The 20,280-nt window shown below is 37.8% G+C and overlaps 1 protein-coding gene across 2 annotated transcripts in view; it reads right to left on the bottom strand.

The window, feature by feature from the left end:
• Positions 1-297: 297 nt before the first annotated feature.
• The window catches only part of LOC128865451 (excitatory amino acid transporter 1), a 66,978-nt gene continuing 46,995 nt past the window's right edge, over positions 298-20,280 (bottom strand). For both annotated transcript variants that reach the window (XM_054105844.1, XM_054105845.1), the window contains exons 3-11: positions 17,688-17,783; positions 17,425-17,592; positions 17,300-17,342; positions 5,145-5,187; positions 4,875-5,058; positions 4,629-4,759; positions 4,108-4,537; positions 2,690-2,786; positions 298-1,793 (exon numbers count right to left, since the gene is read on the bottom strand). In XM_054105844.1, the coding sequence (XP_053961819.1) occupies positions 1,731-1,793; positions 2,690-2,786; positions 4,108-4,537; positions 4,629-4,759; positions 4,875-5,058; positions 5,145-5,187; positions 17,300-17,342; positions 17,425-17,592; positions 17,688-17,783 (1,255 nt within the window). In that variant the 3' untranslated portion in view covers positions 298-1,730. The remainder of the gene's footprint in view (positions 1,794-2,689; positions 2,787-4,107; positions 4,538-4,628; positions 4,760-4,874; positions 5,059-5,144; positions 5,188-17,299; positions 17,343-17,424; positions 17,593-17,687; positions 17,784-20,280) is intronic.

Genomic DNA, 20,280 nt, shown 5'->3' with positions numbered 1-20,280 from the left:
ATAATTTTTCTGAAAACAACATCCAGACGCGTCTTTTGAAAAACCCTTAATAAATGAAACTGCATATTTTGTTTTTATTACTATTTATTAATTTATTTATAATTTGATTTTTCTTGATGAACACTATGCACTATCTATGCAACTAACGCAAATTGTAATATTTTTTTAATATTTTTCATTTATCGAACCGAAAATAGTACCTGATGTACTCGAAAAAATTTAATATTGCATTGTGTAAATATTTATGTCTATATGTATTGCTGTAAGCATTTCAATTAATTTTTTTTATTTTATATATATATTTTATGTATGTATGTACTTTATTGTCATAAATCGATCTTATGCTATTAAGTATTTACAAGTTCTTAATGCGAACTTTCACAATGACTTTCGAAATAATAACAATTGTGAATTAATATGTGTATGTATGTATGTATGTGTATACTACGTTAAACAATTACATTCTATAGAAACCTCTTGGCTATAGAAACCTAATGCTATATTTGGCAAAAGTGTGCTATGTATGTATGCATGTATTTCCTTATGTAATTATATGCCAATGTGTGTGTACGTAAAATGCAAGCGATTGGAGGCAAAGACGGAATTTTTTTTTCAAATAACGTTTGTTTCTCTTTTTTCTTCGAACTGCGCGGTTTAATGTTTGCATACATATCTATGCACCTCTATTCGGCAATTTAACAACTTACTTAATCTTCGAATTATGCAATTATGCTAGTCTTTTCACTAATTTGCCTCACATTTTCTGCTTAAAAATCACTTAAATAGAAATATTTTGAAAACAGCAAATAATGTTGGCTGGTCAATTTGTTTTTTAAATACTTTAACGTTAGTTTTTTTACTGTTGCACTACATACACTTACATATACATACATATAAAGTAAATGCTGGTACTATAAAGACAGCTAGAAATTGACAATCGAAAGTTGCTACGCTTTTGCTGCCACAAGAAAACATTTGGTATTCCTTTTTTAATGGGATTTACAAGATTTCCAGCTTTTGAGTATTACCAACTAGTTCGCTACTTTTTATTTATTTTTTTTTTGTTTTTTTTTTTTTTCTTCAATTACTCATACGTCAATATTTAACAATATCCTAAATCTAGGCATCTGCATAGTTCTGTTGCTGTTTGAAATTTTGGTTGTTTTTAGCTTTTCTAGATTTCTTGTATGTTAAAATAAATTCTGATCATTTTAACGTTGTTTTTATGTATTTCACCAATTTTGTACTAAATTTAATTAAATTAGTTTTTATAAATTTGGTTATAAATAATTTTTTCGTTCAATAACTTGTAAATATTTTTTAGACAAAACAAAAAAACACTTTTAATCGCTTTTTATTTACAAATCCTACTTATGTAAAATATCCAATATTTGCATACCTTGTGACTCTTCCTAGCTCAATTCAAACATGCTTGCATGTTCTTCCTTTTGTGGTTTAAAAAAATCGTATATTTTCATACATATAAATAAATTCGGTGTACTTGTACTTTGGAAGCACAAATGTTTAGAATTTGTGTTGAGACAGGCAGAAGCACCGTTGGCTATATGTACAGCAGCGTCGTATCAATGCTTTGCACATATATCCACACACACACACCGTTACAATCACACGCCAAAACGGCTCGCATTTTGCAGCAACATTCAACGGTGCGTGTCGTGTGCCTGTTTAGGCTTCGGTTTTATGCGGGGAGGGGTAGGCAGGGTTCGTCTTCATTCTTTCGTTTCATGTCCATTTGCACCGAGTTCGAGGAGCTCATGGGGTTCAGCATTCAACTGTAATATATTTTTAATTGTTAAAGTTTTGTTTTTATATTTAAGGGGGGAGCCTGCTTTAGAGGCTTCAAAAAATCGATTTTTTTTTTTTTGCATAAATGTCTTCCCAAACTATCCCAATGTGTCCTCAAAATTTCAGAATCAAATTCTAAATATTTTCGCAGTTACAGAAGAAATTGTGAGCAAGCGTCGAGCAGGTATACGAGCGGATTTTTTATAAATATCCAAAAACCTTGACGCGCGATTTCTCGGGTTTTTATTTTTACGATTTTTTCTAATTGTCGGGAAAGATAGGGAAAAAGTTAAATATCCTATCACAACGAGATAACATTGATTGTATTCGGAATTAAATTCTCTTCTAGTTGAACCTAAAAAACCTGAAGAAAGTTATGATTAACCCACTTTTTAAACAATCTAAAGTGAATTTGTTTTTCCAAAAAAATGAATTTTTTTTTTATTAGCGAAAAATTGTTGGATTTCTCACTTTTTGTATAATTATCTTGATTTAACTAAAATAAAAAAATATTTGGGTTTTTGGTTTCAGATAAAAATTGCGACCTGCATCTTTCCCGCCGCACGACACATGCACACTCGAGGTGCCTCGGCAAAATGCTTGTACCAGGCATAATATGACATATATTTTAATGAAAAAATTTGAGAAGACTGCTGAAATATATAACAACAACACCTGAGAGTTTCATTTCAATCGAATATTTCTTTCCTTCCCAAAAAAATCCACGAAAAAATCGATTTTTTGAAGCCTCTAAAGCAGGATCCCCCCTTAAAGCAGAGTTTTTTTTTTTTAATTTATTGTACAGTTTGTTTTTAAATATACAGCCTCTTTTATTTAATGTACGTTATCACAATTATTTGCTACTAGACGCGCTTTAGCTTACCCGATCGACGCTTTGCAAATCTTTTCTCGACAGATGATTGACCAGTATGGTGCCCAATGCATCACACATAACATTGATGGTGGTACGGAAGCGATCTCTGTAGGGGAAACAAAGAAAAATAATACAAAAATAATGACAAAGATTTAATAATGGATTCTGGTGGAAGGGACAATAAAAATAAGGGTGCTTCTCAACGCCCATTTTCCGACAAACCCGAACTCGAGCAATACCAGCTTCGATTCTCACACCCGTAGCTGCTTGCTGAATAAGCGCCGTCGGGCTTGAGCGATTTATGATGGCATTATACCTGCTCAACGGAAATTTGCGGAGGTACCTTGTCATTGGATTCTCCCTATCTACGCGATCTGCAAAGATAGGAGCTACATACCCAGATCTTGGAGTGCAGTGAGAATTACTTCCATACCCAAGGAAGGTAAAATCTTAATATAAATGCATCCCCTAAGGATTTAAGGTCGATCAGCCGCTGATCGATCTTGCTGAAAGCGCTTCAGAGGCTGATTGAGCTGCACATAAGGCGTTTAACGTAAGCTCAACATGCCCATTGTAAAGGCAACTCGATAGAGTCTGGCTTGTGTACTATTCTTAAAGATACCCAGGGGTCCCTCTTTGTTCACTGTGGGCGTCTTCCTCGACATTGAGAGGGCTTTTAACAATGCCCTCCCGGAGGCAATCACCAGGTCTCTGGATAAACCGACCTTATTTGACTTATCCATAAAATGCTTAGCGATAACCCGGGCGTGGCAGAGTGGAGCGACGTCTGTCTCCGCCGGCAGGTGAGCAGAGCCATTTCTCAAGGCGGTATTCTCTCGCCACTAGTCTGGGTTGTTGAACTTAACGACTTGCTAAAGGAGCTGGAGAGGAGAATATGCAAGCTGATTGCTTACGCGGATGACGTGGCACTTATTATCAGAGGGAATTTTTTAGATACTCTGATAGAACTGTTGCAGGGTTATCTGGGCCTAGTTGTGAAATGGACCGCAAATTGCGGTCTCTCGATAAATCCTCTGAAGACAGAGCTCGTCTTATTTACGAGGAAATATAAAGTACCTAGAGGCTTTCTCCCCTCAATAGCGGGCGCTCTGTTGTTGGTGCTCTCTGACAGGGTGAAGTACCTGGGACTCATCCTTGACAGAGAGCTAATGTGCAAGCCCAACATTGAAGAGAGAATTAGGAAGGCAAAAGTCGCCGTGTATGGGTGTACGGGCGCTATAGGAAAAAGAAGGGGTTTCTCGCCTAAAGATACATTTTGGCTTTGTATATTAGCACAATTAAGAAGATCTACTATATCACGCACATGAAGACCTAAGTAGTACAAGCCCTGTCAAAGTCATCACTATTTGTCAGAAGCAGGGTTTTCATCTACCTCAAATAAAAAATTTAATACAAAAATTACTTACAGCAACCAATCGACAGCGATGATCAGTGAGACATCCTTCGGTTCCAGTCCCACCGTATCCAATACCATCACCATAGTCACAAGACCTGCCTGTGGTATACCAGCTGCTCCTATCGACGCAGCCGTAGCCGTAATACTAACCGCAACAATATTGCCAAAGGAATAGCTCATCTCACGATACTGGGCAATAAAAAGCGCTGCCACCGCCTCATACAAAGCTGTGCCGTCCATGTTGATGGTAGCGCCAACGGGAATGACGAAACGTGTTACACGCGGATCAATGCCAATGCCGTCGAGACATTTGATTGTAAGTGGCATGGTTGCCGAACTGGAGCCGGTACCGAAGGCAGTGGCTAAGACTTGACTCAATTTAGCAATGTAGCGATAAGGTAGCGTACCCGTAGCCAAAAAGAATATCACAGCTATGGTACCTATAGAGGGACAGAGAGAGAGAGAAGAGCATTATATACAGATATTTTCTTAGTAGTAAGAATAGTAAACGAATATAGCTTTTTAACTCACCGAAGCCGTGCAGGAAGAGACCCAGCATTACTGTTATAAAGTACCAACCCAAAGACTGTATCGTTGCAGCAATGGAGTCCATTTCAATAATTTTGGCAGCTATCAAAAAACCTACACCGAGTGGTGAAATCCTGTTGAAAAGCACAAATGTGGTAAAGTTGAATATGGGAAAATATTTACTTACAAAAACAAATATAACTTATTTTTTGTTTTCATTTTTTTTAATTAAAATGTCGTCAAACTCACCAAATGACCCAGGACGTTATCGTCATCATGGCTTCGCTAAGTGCGGTAAAAAAATCTTGTAACAGTTGGCCCTTCTCTCGCATGCGTCCGATTGTAGTGCCCAAAATGACACTGAACATAACCAAGCCAAGCACGTTGGAGCCTTCGCGTTGCGCCGACTTGAAGTCCCACTCTTCCATGGGAACTGTGAACGCAGATAGTGAATTGGTTAGTTGCAGTTGGTTAGTAAAATGTTCACGAGGAAAAGGTTATTCATTGAATATGACTTACCGGGTTGACTTAGACTCGTGTTTTCGAAGATTTCCGTGCGATACTAAAAAAAGAGAAAACGAGTTTGAAGTGTTAACCGTTTAAAATGTATACATATAAGGTAAAAGTGTAGATCCATTCTTTATAGCTTTGCCTCAGATTATTATGAGTGCATATAGTTAATTTGTTTACTATAGCCAACTTATTATTACGACAAACTCAGCCCACCTCGGGAGGACTGATAACATCGTCCCAACAGTGACATTCAAGAGGCATTTTGCCACTCTCTTTCTATCTCGGGAGGAATTGAGTAAGAGACTTTTACTAAATTTCGATACTACTGTCTACACAGATGGTTCAAAACTGGGCTGTGTTGTTGTAGCTGGTATATGTATATTCTCATAGGCTTGGAATTGAAAAATCTGTGCGCCTTTCCTATACTTACAGTGCCTTCCAAGTGCCAGGCAATAGGCGAGGTTGTAGGCTACTAATCGCAGACTTCTGTTTTAAGGGTAATGTCACTATTCTTTCACATAGCCAAGCTGCAATCCAGGCACAACCTCGAAAATGGTGGAACAAAGCTAGTATAGCCTTACCACCACGGAACATTGAAGGAAACGAAAAAGTAGGCGCACTGGCAAGAGAGGGATCTGCATTATCCTCGAATCCCGGATTTTACAATAGAATGAAAGATCAGACAACCAGCAAAGTCAGCAGAATGTTATGGCTCACCTACAACCACGAACAAACGTCTTCTTCTTCTTCTTGATTGGCGCGATAACCGCTTACGCGATTTTGGCCAAGTTTAACAAAGCGCGCCAGTCATTTCTCGTGCTAACCGGCGCCAATTGGACACACCAAGTGAAGTCAAGTCCCTCTCCACCTGATCTTTCCAACGCAGAGGAGGCCTTCCTCTTCCTCTGCTACCACCAGCTGGTACCGCATCGAATACTTTCAAAGCCGGAGCGTTTGTATCCATTCGGACGACATGACCCAGCCAACGAAGCCGCTGGATCTTTATTCGCTGCGCTAAGTCTATGTCGCCGTAAAGCTCATACGCTCATACAGCTCATCGTTCCATCGCCTGCGCTATTCGCCATTGCCAAAGCGCAAAGATCCAAAAATCTTACGCAGAATCTTTCTCTCCAACACTCCAAGCGTCGCCACACTGGATGTTGACATCGTGCAAGCTTTTGCGCTATAAGATATGACGGGCATGATGAGAGCCTTATAAAGTGTTAGTTTGGTTCGTCGAGAGAGACCTTTACTACTCAAGTGCCTACTTAGTCCAAAGTAGCACTTGTTGGCAAGAGATATTCCTCGTTGGATTTCAAGGCTGACATTGTTATCGGTGTTAATGCTGTTTTCTAAGTATACAAAGTCTTTAACAACCTCGAAATTATAACTGTCAACAGTGACGTGGGTGCTGACACGCGAGTGTGCTGACTGTTTGTTTGATGACAGGAGACGAACAAATGTCAACATTGTCAAATATAAAACGAAGGGATGCCTTCAGACTCACGGCAGAGATAACTGTCTTCTGGTCCATAGGAGAGGCAGCCAAAATGGGCATACATACCTTGCAATATATACCCCAATAGTTGTAATTAACCGGAGAAAAAGGAAATTATATTCGACTTCCTTTGTAAATTCCCTGCCCTATGGAAGGCAAGGTTGTTAACCCTTGGTAAACCGCATTGTGAAAACCTCGAAGAGTTAGCCGGCATAGACGTAAACAACCTTATACGGTTCCTCAAATGCACAAACTGGATAAATTTATGTAATTCAAACACGCTAATTTTGAAAGATGAAGGGCGTGTAATATAGAGATGGCGATTGTCACCCTATATGTATTTTGCTATCAACTTGTAATGGGGTGGGTGGTGATGGCCTACTGTCTAAGACATGCAAATGTTAAATACGTGTATTGGGTGCACTGAAAGCAGATTTTGCTGGCATTAGTTGTATACACCAAGTGGTTGACGATTCGTCAGTCCGATTCCGGCCTTAGTACTGAAGGGTAGGTAAAGAAAAATCTCATAGAGTTCCTCATTAGGACAAAATCATCGAAGTTGTTTAATTTTCTACTGCTATCCCAGACATGTATTGCATTAGCCCAGAAAAAATGCCAATGGTCTACTTCATCCAGCATTTTAAGAGCGAAAATTCTGTGTTAATTGAGTTGGAAATTTCTCGCCTTAGCAAGATTATTCAACATTTGTTCATATGCGTCTATATCTCAAATTAAGCAAAAATCTACTTGTAATAAATAATATCAAATTCTCATTCATTTTAATGCAGAAAAATTGGAACAAATCCCAAAAATAAAAAATAATTTATGTGCATTTTTCGATAAATATCACTCGTCAGTATGTGATTAGCATTTTATGAACCTTATCCGATGCTGCTATGTATATCCGTTTCGGAAACAGTAATTGACATGAGATGCTTTTAAATGATACAGATATACCCTGCCGTCAGATCTCTTCAAGCACTCGTCGTTAGCTATCAGCCAGATTAAGTAATTTAATTTGTAATGTAATATGAACAGACGAGAAGCGCACCAGGCAGCCACTAACCAACAGTAACCCAGAGGGTGGTATAAATGGGATCACAGCACAGTGTGTGACGACGAGATCGGATGTGAGAAGGTAGGTTGAGCACTAAATGCGTGTGGACTTTTATGTATTAGTAACTATTGGAATGCTTTTGTTTGAGTGTGTGCCAAAGCATAGCCAAGTTCTGCATAAAAGATCAGAATGAAAAAATTTAGAAAGCCAATATAGGCAATGTTGAGCTAATAAATTCCATATATTATATGTACATTTCTGTATGCACATAATAATTTTTATACGTACATACATAATGTTGGCCGAGCTTTGTGCGAGTATTCGTAAGTACAATTATCTCCCCTCTGTCAATTGGGACAATGCGAGATTTTGCAATTGTCGAAAAAATAAAAATAAAAAAATTTAAAAATATGCTGCCTCATAAGCGGCACACTCTTACTAGTGTCTGTATTATATTTGTGTATTAATAAGTATACTCGTATTGCGATATGCTTGCTTAGAATACACAACCATAGTTCCGTAGGCGCGCACTTCACGATGCTTGAAGTCAGTTATATACAGACTCGCAGAGCAAATCAAATTACGAATAATTCTTGTTTACAATGCAAAGTGGAAAAATTGAGATTGAAAGTGAGAGTGAGTGGGTATTCTAAGTCAAATTTACAAGTAAGTTCACTCCTACAAAAATTTGAATAGTCCCTTGACTTTTTGTTTTTAGTTTAAACTCGTATGGCGAAAGAATGACTATATCGTAAAATGAGAGTCAAACTTAGTTAAATTGCGACTGTTGTGTCATACTTAGACCGAGATTTGGTTTAGAGACGAAACTGCCACTTCTACCTACTTACCTACCTAAGCCTCAAACTTTGCTTATCGCCCTTACAGTACATCGTAATATTCTTAGCTAATTAAAATGGCAGATAATATCTCAGAAGGTGTTGTTTCATTCTAGAATTTCAACAGGGGTCGCATCTCTACACACTATCATCGAATCTAAAGTACGTCAGAATCTGCATGAGTTTGAGACCTTCTTGCAGTATTAAAAGAGCTTTAGCCATCTTTCAAATAGACAGAAAGGATATGCAGTCTGTGTCAGAAGAAAATAACCGTTTTTTTCTTATAACTTCAAAATATATTTCGTTCTGCTTTTTGCTGCATAATAGTCCCACTCAAGGGCTACGACGGCAGTGCTAACTCAGGTTAGTATCGTTCGAAACTTTCCCATAAACGCAACATAACTAAAGAGAGTGAGAAGTACGCGAAACGTTTTGAGGCGGTATTTTTATGCTCGCATTCGAAAGGGCCGAAATTATCTTACGTCGCGGCTGCAAAAGTGATTAAAAGATCAAAAAAGTTTGTTGTGATGTGGAATCAGCGGTATTAGGTGTACAAAAATGTTGATGACTTCCGAGCGCGGCTTGAAGCGAGTGATGACAAAAAGGCAAGATAAAGTGATCGTCCAACTTTTTAAGCGGGACCCTTCTTTGTGACTACGCCAAGCACGATCAGTTCTTGCTAAAAAAGGAATAGATGTGTATATCAACATCATCGAAAGTCGACTGAAGGAGACGAACATATCCTACCGTCCCACATCCTCAAAACCACTGCTCTCAGAAAAACACATTGAGAAACAACAAAATGCCGTCACAGTATTGGACTGGCCTTCCCAGTCCCCAGACGCCAACCCCATTGAAAATGTGTGAGGAACTATGAAAACGCATCTTGCCAGAAGGCGGGTCCGTGATTTAAAGAAACTCATGCGTCAGATTCGCAAAACTACGCGAACTACGCAGAAAAGTTGGATCAAAGCATGCCGAGAAGATACCAGGCTGTACTCGACAACGATGGAGACTACACGGCTTATTGAGTAATTGCGACTCATAGCTTCGTACATACTTTCATGCAAAAAAATTTTAAATATATATCATTTATACTTCATGAATAATCACGGTTCCTATTTTCTGACACAGACTGTATCCCAACTAACCTCTGCTTTTACAGAATACCAGACTGCCACTAGTATTCAATATCTCTTGCCAAAGTTGTAACTACTCACAAGCGGAAATAATGGTGCAGCATCTCCTCGGCGGTTTCTTTATGCGGAAGTGAAGATTTTTGAAGAACTGATGTGTTTTTGAGGCAAACCTAATTTTCACAGTTTAACATAGCGAAGTATCGTTCACTCACTTAATTTGCCTAGTTTTCTACAAGATTCACAGATTGAATTTTATACTACTACTTTATGCGGACTACTTATTTACAACTTTTGTTACTGGTTTCGTATTAAGGTCATATTACGAGCTGTAGTATTGGATAGAGGGATTGAATGCATATGAGTTTGGCTCGAAGATTGCAAATGACGAACCAAGCACGCACCTATATTACTCGTTTCACTTCTCTTTGAATTTCCCTTACTACTTAATGAATCTGAGAGACTTGTTGAATCATAGAGCTTTAGTTTGGCGAAAACCGGTTGAAAACAAGAAAAATGCTCTAAATTGTCATAGTCCTCTCGACAGAAGACACCTCTTGGACTACTCGGGGATAATGATCTGTGCTCAATTCTATCGGTAGCGGTAACTCGTGTCTGTTCAGAATGAAAAGAAATTCTGCTACCGCCCTGTTAAGCTTTTTTAAGAAGCGCTTACTTCTGTTTGTTACCCAGCCTTTGAGGCTGCAACCCCACTTTTCTGTGTTTATTTCACACATTTCGTATTCCCTTGGTAGTTTCTGAAAAATCTGGACTGACAATTGACCTCGAAAACAGTGGAGGTGCCGTAAGCCTACTATTCAGGTACCCCTTTAAGTTAGACTCGTTCTCTTTTCGATAGAATTTAATCGCGTCTTACATTGGATGGATAATTCTAGAAGAGGTGCGAGTGTTTTTAAGTACTTTTCGAACATCGTGGCTATTATTGTATATTCTGATCTATTATCCGTGCCACCTCCTTTATATTATCCATGCCACTGCAATGGGTTTTTCGGAAAGCCTCCGACTGCGTAAGAGAATCTGAAGTTGATCGAAGAATTTGTTTTCAAATATTTCTATTTTTTTTAACAATTAATTGTTGGTGTTTTTCTCGAAAATCTAAAAAATAATACCTGAGGCCGCCATATTGTTAATTTTGACAAAAAAAAGCTACGATCAGGCATACGATTCTCTATTAATAAAACTAATTTCTCTTGTCCTATTTAATTTGGGTGAATCTCCAAGGACTTGTGAGGATTACCGCAAGGGAATTTTGGAGAAACGGACTCCACACAAACAGCGATAACTTTTACAGTTATTCATTTTTTTTTTATTTTTGATACTTTGCTAAAGTCAAGTCGAAATTTGTTGTATTAATGCTATATTTGTATTTTTATAAAATAAAGCAATTGACTAACAATTGAAAATCATAATTTTTTCGGGTCTATGACTACCCCTAACCCCTTATAATAAATTTTCGGGTATATTTACTTTGAAGAAACTACAGACATATTCATAATTGGGTCAAATTTGTTGGCAAGCATTTATAAAGTGATTTTGGCTATAGTTTAGTTATAGCTCAGGCAGTTATTGCTAAGCTTTAAAAATATATTTCTTTTTTATTTAAGTTCAACTATTTTTTATGAAAATATAGTTCAGTAGTAGATAGTTGTAGTAAACAAAAATCATATAAATACAAGATTCAAAAAAAAAACATTCAAAAATTTTTTTTTTAATTTTCAGATATGCAAAATTATGCAAAATTGATTACGCAAAATTGGGTTTTGGTATAATAAAGTGTATATTTGGACTGGTTTAAAAATCCCTTTTGTTTTTTGACAATTTGTTTTTGCTGGCGGTCGTGTGCATATTCTCTATATAACGAATGGTCGACAGCACCGTCATCAAAAAAAGTGTCAAAAATCAATGCAATTTCTGAGACACTTTAAACTTATTTTTTCCAAAATTCAATCAATTTTGCAAAAGCGAAATTTTTCTAAAAATTCTGATTAAAAAGTTTGAAATTTTTATGAAATTTTGTTAATAACTTTTTTTTTTTATTTCGACAAAATTTCAAACTTGGATTTATATGGTTTATATGGGGAAATGAAATATATTAGATCAGTCTAGTTTTAATTTGTGACTTGCACTCTCACCTTTACCCATTTAAGCATTTTGCCCTAGCATTTTGTATAGAACAAAACACTAACCGGAATTCTTTACGGCTTACTTTCTCTTCCTTCTACGAGCATTCGCCTCTGCTGCTGACGTCTAATTCTTCAACGCTTCATGACAATAATAATAAGAATAACAACAAAGGCGCAATTTCGAAATCATTTTACATCACACTAAGGAATGACGCGTAAAGAGGTTTTCAATAAGAAAGTTAACTAACTCTTTAAGTATTTATCAACAAATTCTAAACAGTTGATCAACCCGCAATCCGCTCATAAGTATCACGTATTCTTATTATCAATTACATAATTTTTTATCAGTGTAAAGCACTCGAAAAGTTTCTGTACTTGAAACACGTGTAGGCAGGTATAAGTTCCATTACAATTCATAGTTACGAGTTACCTCATCAAATCATAGCAATGATCAAATTCTAGAAAATGGCCCAGAAAATGGAATGCACAACTACTCGAGTGCTTGTAATGAGTGTTTTTTCAGGTTCAAAGAACTTTCGATAGGCAAACTATCAGCCAAACTAACTGTTCAAGTAATGACACGTTTTGGGGAATTCTTCAAAAGGAACAACCGTAAATAGTTACCTCGAATCTACATTTTATAGAATTAGTTTAAAAAATCTACAATAAAACAGAAATTTTAGGTGCCTACTGTTAATTTCCTCCAAGGCATTTCTGTTTTGCCGAAAAATCTTAACGTGAGCATCCACTTCGTTGTTTGACAACTCAAATTTCTTTTCATCACAAATATTTTTAAAAATCCATGGTGAAAAGAATTGAGAATGTGAGGCCAATAACTCTCAACGAATGTGATAGAATCAGCTGATGGTCTGACGCAGCCGGGATTATGAATCGGTTTGTTTACAAAAAAACTAAGAATACACATTTTAGTAGTGATATACGAAAACAATAAACACAATGTCTATGATATTTTACCGATTGAACAACGACTGATTGGATGAGTGTGTGAATATTTGTGAAATTATCGTGCAGAAATCCGCTACCAGGACCCTGTGACGAGGCAGCCGAAGTTGCTCAATTTTGTTTTCCACAATAGCTAATAGCAAACTTAGTAAATCTATCATCCTTGTACGAAAATAGCTCATCTAAAATCGTTAATGAAAAAAATAGAAATATGTTTGGTTAAATATCGTGGAAATCCCGTTTCAGAAAATTCACGTACTATGTGCAAAGCTTACAGAGTTGTGGTTTAACAGTGAGGCCGAAAACTTAAATTTATCGACTATACCCGATTCTAAACAACTCGAACTCTACTTGTCCACTAAGTGCACAATTGTTTAGATATAAATCTTGGCTTTCCCCACTCTTATAAGATCCAACTGGTTCACGAGCAAACGTCGATTTTCTTTTGAAATGCTAAATAGGCTGAAAACCATCTGGACGTTGATGAAGCTCATTCATGACTTAATTGATATGCGGTAAGCCAAAGTAGCCACGCCCGAAACACCGACGAATCCAAAAGGAAGTTAAATCAGGTGATGACCGAGTCCAGACATGGTTAGAAGACCATGGATTAAAGCTGGCCACAGAGAAAACAGAGCTAATCCTTCTAACGAACAGACGTATCCCATTAGAAGTAGACATACAAGTACTTGATGCCACTTTATCTACAAAAAGAGTGGTCAAGTACCTAGGAGTGACATTAGACACAAGGCTAACCTACTGGGCGCATATAAACCATGCTACCACAAAAGCTGCCAAGGTGCGCGGCATGTTGGACCTTGGAGGTCCAACGCAGAACAAGCGAAAACTTTTAATGGACACGACGAACTCGATTCTCTTATACGGATGCGAAATATGGGCAGATTCGCTAAGGGTGCAATGCCGGCGGAAAATTCTGCAATCTGTGCAACGCACCTGTGCTCTCAGAGTGGCTTCGTCATACAGAACAGTATCTGAAGCAACGGTGTTAGTTATCAGCGGAACCATCCCTATAGATATTCTAGCACAAGACCGCAAACGGAGATGGGAGGCAAAAAACACAGGAATCCCAGTACCACGCTTCTCCGATATTAGAGTTCAAACGCTCACACTTTGGCAGGCAAGATGGAACTCTGAACGGTATGGCAGATGGACAGCGTGACTAATACCCGATCTAGAAAAGTGGGTAGAAAGAAAGCACGGTGAGGTTAACTATTACGTCGCACAGTTTTTGTCCGACCCATGTCCGCAAGTATTGTGGCGAATGGGAAAAGTGATATACTGCATATATGGAGATACTGAGTATGATGATGCGGAGCACACCTTCTTTAAATGCGAGAGGTCGAACGTAGAGAGAACAGGTCTGCAACGAAATATTGGTGTATTTACACCTGAAGAAATTATCGAGAAAATGATGATAGACGAAGAAAAATGGAATGTCGTCGCAAATTTTGTGGAGGATATTATCCGAAAAAAGAAGCGCGAAATGGAAAGCTATGCTGAAGAGCATTGAGCATAGGTTCCTCAAAACAGGCGACCCTGGACGCAGGGTGAGTAAGTAAGTGTCCTTCTTAGGACGCCGTCTTGGCCCTCTAGCTCGACGCAATGCGGAAGCAGTCCCGGGGTGGAGGGAAAAATCCAAGAGAAGAGGAGGGATATTTTTAGTGGATTCACCACACACGTAGTAGCGACGGTTACTATATAGTGCGAAGGCATTTTTAACCCAACCTCGCCGCCAAAAAAAAACAAAAAAAAGTAGCCACGCGACTCTCGTTATCCAGCTTACAAAAGCCGTCTTTTCCAGCGATTTGCAAGTTTTAGGCAACAGAGGTTTACACTTTTCTAAACTGAAAATGGAGACAACGTTACTATCAATGATAGTGATAAAGGCAAATAGTTCAGAGTTTTGTGTTTCCCCACATCGCTGTTAATAATTGGGCTTGGGAAGGCAATACAAGAAACCGTAACTTCCTTGTGTGATTCTTTAGATTAAGCGGTTGTAAACCTGGTTCATCGGCTCCGAAACGAGTTCATGTCCAGAAATAACAAGAAGATGCTAGCATCAGTTTTTTGGGATGCGAAAGCAGTTGTGTGTGTGAATTACTTGCAAATTAGTAAAACAATAAACTCTGAATATAATATTATTGTAAGCCAGCTGAAGGAGAAAAATCGTGAAAAAAGACCCAGTTTGCAAAAGAAAATAATTATTTTTCAACAGGGCAATGTTCCGTATCACAAGAGCATTTGACAGTGGCTAAATTGTTGGAGCATCCACTGAGTTTACCAGATTTAGCCCATAGCGACTTCCATCTATTTCCAGACATAAAAAATACGTGCGTGGATAGCGTTTTCCATCAAATGACGAGGTCATAACAGTTGCGGAAGCATATTTTGCACCCAGATTCTGACTTCAAGGATGGGATTCATAAATTGGAATCTCGTGGAAACTATAATGAACTTATGAACAACCTAGTAAATATAGAACAGCTGGTTTAGCTCATCGACATTACCAGCTTTCACAATTCATTTATATTAAAATTATATATTAGGTGTGCAACTAAGTTCCCGCTGTTTTTTTGATGCAAATACAACTTTATTTTAAAAAAATGGTTACAAGTGAATCATCGAATAATTGCCCATCGCTAGCTACTACTTTTCCCCATCTTTCTGGTAGATCTCGTATACCGTACCGCGGTAAAACTGTTCATCTTTTGAGGCTTTCCACGGATCAAGCCATTTTTTGATGTCTTCATATGAATGGAACTGCTGGTCAGCTAGGCCATGTGCCATCGATCGGAACAGCTGATAATCGGACGGCGCAATATCTGGAAAATATGGCGGGTGGGGTAGAATATCCCATTTCAGTGTTTCCAGGTAGGTTTTAACGGGTGTGGCAACGTGAGGCCGAGCGTTGTCATGCTGTAGAATACTTTTTTATGTCTCTCCGCGTATTGCGGCCGCTTCTCGCGCAGTGCTCGGCTCAATCGCACAATTTGAAGTCGATACCGATCCCCAGTGATGGTTTCGCTTAGTTTTAGCAGTTCATAATAAATAACACCGACTTGGTCCCACCAAATACATAACATAACCTTCGCAGCGTGAATATTCGACCGCGGACGGTCGCCAACATTAAAATCACCGTCTTTGAAGCGACGGAACCAATCTCGGCACGTTGTTTCACTAAAAACAGCATATCCATAAACTTTTTGTAGCCCTCGATACACTTGAGCCGCCGTTTTTTTTCGAATGAAAGAGGAAAATCAACACTTCCCGCAAATGACGATTATTCAGCACAAAATCAGACATTTTCTCAAACCAAAAGAATATGATACCAAAACAAAATCACTAATTTGTCGAAGCAATTTGTTTACCATATGTCTAAGCTTGGTGTATGACGTTTAGGTTGTGTTAGAATCGACTACCACACACTGCTGACGGCATCTCTTGACAAACAGCGAGAACTTAGTTGCGCACCAGTATAATTAGAAAGCGGCAGGTCTATATTTTTTATTGTTGATGTGAGACTGGTTTCCGATGTATTTAGGTGCGCTGGGTGTTCTTACCCCAAAAACTCGTTTGTATAGGATGGCCTCTGGAGGCAATCGCCAGTAGGACATGGTAGTATTTTGAGGCAGATTTCTCTTTCCTTCTGTGTACTTCGTACAGATCTCTCCATCCGTAAACTGGGTTTGCTAGGGCTATATTTCAAAGCAGACTGAATTAGAAGGGGGAAAGAGACTGCATGGACATAGGCACCTCTGATTTCAATTTTTGAGTTTTTTTTCCAGCGTTATCGCTGTTTCGGTAAATTTCTCCTTGTCAGGCAGTTGAGAAAAGGAAAATATTTAAAGGGCAAAATAGTTCCAAAAGGCAACTTTACAAGTTTACTTAGCACACTCTATTGGTTGCCTGATTTCACCCACATTTTGTGTTTTATTTATTTTGTTTGAAAGCAAAAACTATCTTTACAAAAAAACCACCCGTTACTGTGTACTTTTATACTCAACAATCTTTGCTGAGCGATTCCAATTTAATTTACACATTATTTTTATGCGTGTTTGTTTTAAATTTTTTTTTTCAATTTGTTTTTTTTTTTTGATGTCCACTAGCTATCAACTTCAACTAAATTAAGCATTTGCTCGTAAATTGGATAATTTGTAAATAAATTGATAGCAGCGCAGATTTGCCATTCTCATGTACGCCAGTTATTCGCCATGTCAGCATGGATCTATGTTCAAATATATGTATGTATGTATGTGTATGAAATTATGAGACAGATATGCACATAGATGTACACATATCCGTCTACACATATCTGAATATCTATTTACAAAAAAAAACATTTTGTTTTGAAGTCAAGCATAGGGTGTATAAAGGTGCCTCTTTAATGAGTGGTTATTGACTTGTTTATCATGTATAGGTATACATATATACATTCTTTTGGCACTCTTAATTCTTGAATTTTTACTCAGTATTTGTTATTGCAGTATTCACTGCTGCCAAACATACCTGAAACATTGTTGATTGAATGATGTTATCCGTAAACATATTTCTGGAAAATTAGAAATTGTTTTTATTAACTCAAAATTTGTGCCATAAACTCCTTTGCTCTCTTACTCGCTTGCACAGCTTACCTCACTAAATCCATAAGCGTATCGGGCGTTAACACTTTAGATGCTTTATCTACGGATTCGGTGCGTACTTCAACGATCTTTGCACCCTGGCCGGGTCGTATTGTTGTGACAAGGCAAATGCCCAAAACCACCGCCGAAATGGTTGTGACGAAATAATAAGCATTGGCTCTGTAATAGAATTGCGAAGTAATAAGTTTTAAATAGCAAACAAAAAATATTAATATACTAATATAGTTTAGCAACCGCTAACCACTCCAACTCACCGTATGGCAATCTTCCCCGACATACTGAGATCGAGCCCGCCGATGGCGCTCGTTATGGATGAAACCAATAGTGGCACAATCAGACATTTCAGCATGCTGCGAAAAATATGTACAAGCTTTTAAATGTGATTTATATTATATTTATATTTTTATTACTATTTCAAGAATTATACTCAGTTGGGAATATAAAGTAATTTAAGGGAACAGAGACCTGAAAAATTTCGAAAAAAAAATTGTTTTTCATAAAATGTTAATATAATCCTTTTTACGTCAAAAAAAATTTAGAATGTAAATTTTAGTATTTTTTATATTATAAATTGTCAACCGTGACGACTCTATTCTTTGCGTTCGAGCGCTGCGAGAGGTTACGTTGTATTCAAACTTTAGACGCGTTTTTCTTAAAACTACATTTGTCGAATTGGCGTACACGATAACTCGAAAAGTTATTGACCGATCTCCCAGAAATTTTGCACAGATCTTTTTATGATATTACTTTTTATGTGAATTTAGAAGTTTTCGAAGCAGAAATAGTAGGAAAATTCGCCCCAAAATTCATTTTTTTAAGCATTTTATTCCGCGATTTTTTTACCATTTTTTTAATTCATATAGAAATTATGACATTAATAAACAAAAAAAAAGTTTGGTTTTTTGTATTCAGGTCACTGACGCCGATGCTACAATGCCCACCGGTGGCTTCCTGGAAGAAGTGAGTGTACATCCGCATTTTAAATGATAAAAATAAAAAAAATGTATATTATTTTAATGTATAAATAAACTGTATGCCAATTTTGACAAAAATATATTGGCTTCTTCATTTTAAATAATTTTAATGAAAATCAGGGAAAATATGGCCGTTTACAGGTATCTGTCCCCTGGCGCTTAAGACAGCAACAAGCAATATTAGTTTGGAAAAAAATAAATCCATTATTTTTGCGTAAAATTTGCTGTTTCATGGGTGATCTTTAGCTTCTGGACGATGTTACGACTGCTAACATCCAGCTCAAATTCGATTACTTCTGTGATTTGATCGATATTTTCTTTAACATCAAAAATGCCTAAACGCATTTGACGAAGCCAAAATTGCACGTAATTAGCTGTTACAGTATCGGCTGTCGGCACCATAAACACCATTTACAATTTCTGCGGCCTGGCTTCCACTTTTGCATTTATCAAAGAAAAACTGTAAAATGTACCGAATTCTCTCTTTGTTGACTTCCATCGTGAACAGCCTCTAACCAAAAGTGAATGGAACTACGAAAAACAGAAAGCATTTTCTTTAGTATGAAATATCACCATCACGCAAGCATAAACTTTAAAATGTCTGATGGATACATTACGATATATCCACCACTACAGTCATCTACCGAGAAAATACTGGATTTCTTTGTTCCCAAGCTAATAAAGGGTGACCAGATTGGAGGAACTTTTTCCAATAGAGTGTTTTTGACAGGTCACGCGTGACTACTGTCAAACTAGATACAATTTTTTTAATTCATTGACATTTTAACATGGAAAGGCTTACGCCTCAACAACTTTTGCAAATCGTACAAATGTATTATGAAAATCAGGCCATCTTATGATGATGAGCGATGGGGCGTAAGGCCATTTTTTCGCTTAATGACCATGTAAATAGGCAAAATTGTCGTATTTGGGTTGAAAATCAATCCGAAGCCATTCAAGAACAACAATTACATCCATTGAAAACAACCGTTTGGTGGGGCCTATGGGCTGGAGGAATCATCGGCCATATATTTCTCCAAATACGAGACTGGCCCCAATGTAACAGTGAATGGCGAACGCTATCGCGCTATGATAAATGACTTTTTGATGCCACAAATGAAACCCCGTTATCTTCACAACATTTGGTTCCAACAAGACGACACTACTTGCCGTATAATCCGTGAAATAATGGATTTACTGCGTCATCGTTTCGGTGAGCAATTTATCTCTCGTCTCGGACCAGTATGTTGGTCACCAAGATCGTGTGATTTCAAATCTTTGAACTTTTATTTGTGGAGGTATGGAAAATCTAAATGCTTTATGGATAAACAAGGTTCGATTGAGACATTGGAAGCCAACACTACTCATCTTTTTTTTCCTTGTTCACTCCACACGGGAGAATAGGGTCTCGACAAGACTTGCCTTGCGTTGGTTTCGTTAATCTATTTTGCTTTCTGGCAAGGCAGGGGATTAGCCTGCCGTTACCAGTCCTAAATAGTGGGAATGCCCACCTGTCGTTGCTTAGAAACAACGCCTTCTAACTGTTTAAAGCGCCATCTGTGCTTCACATTTTTCTGCCAGAAGGATCACACAGATGGCTGAGGACTTCACTAAATTTGGTGTGTCTACGCTATTACTGGGATTGGCCGCTTCCTCTTGCTAATGCCACTGATACAATGTTAAACTGTGTCTTTTTCTTTGTTCTTAGAAACTAGGAAAGTAAGTAAGTTTGGAAAAGTGCGAGGACCGTGCTTTACGTGGGATTCGAACCCACAACCTCTGGGATGGCAGGCTAGTGCACTTTCGCTAGACTGCCGAGGCCGCTTCCAGTTTACCGAACGGATTTTGCAGACACCACGATTGCTTTTTCTAT

Source organism: Anastrepha ludens, chromosome 5 (assembly GCF_028408465.1).
Source record: "Anastrepha ludens isolate Willacy chromosome 5, idAnaLude1.1, whole genome shotgun sequence".
NCBI lineage: Eukaryota > Metazoa > Arthropoda > Insecta > Diptera > Tephritidae > Anastrepha > Anastrepha ludens.
The sequence above is the reverse complement of the archived record's forward strand: the minus strand, read 5'-3'. Positions and strand labels throughout refer to the sequence as shown.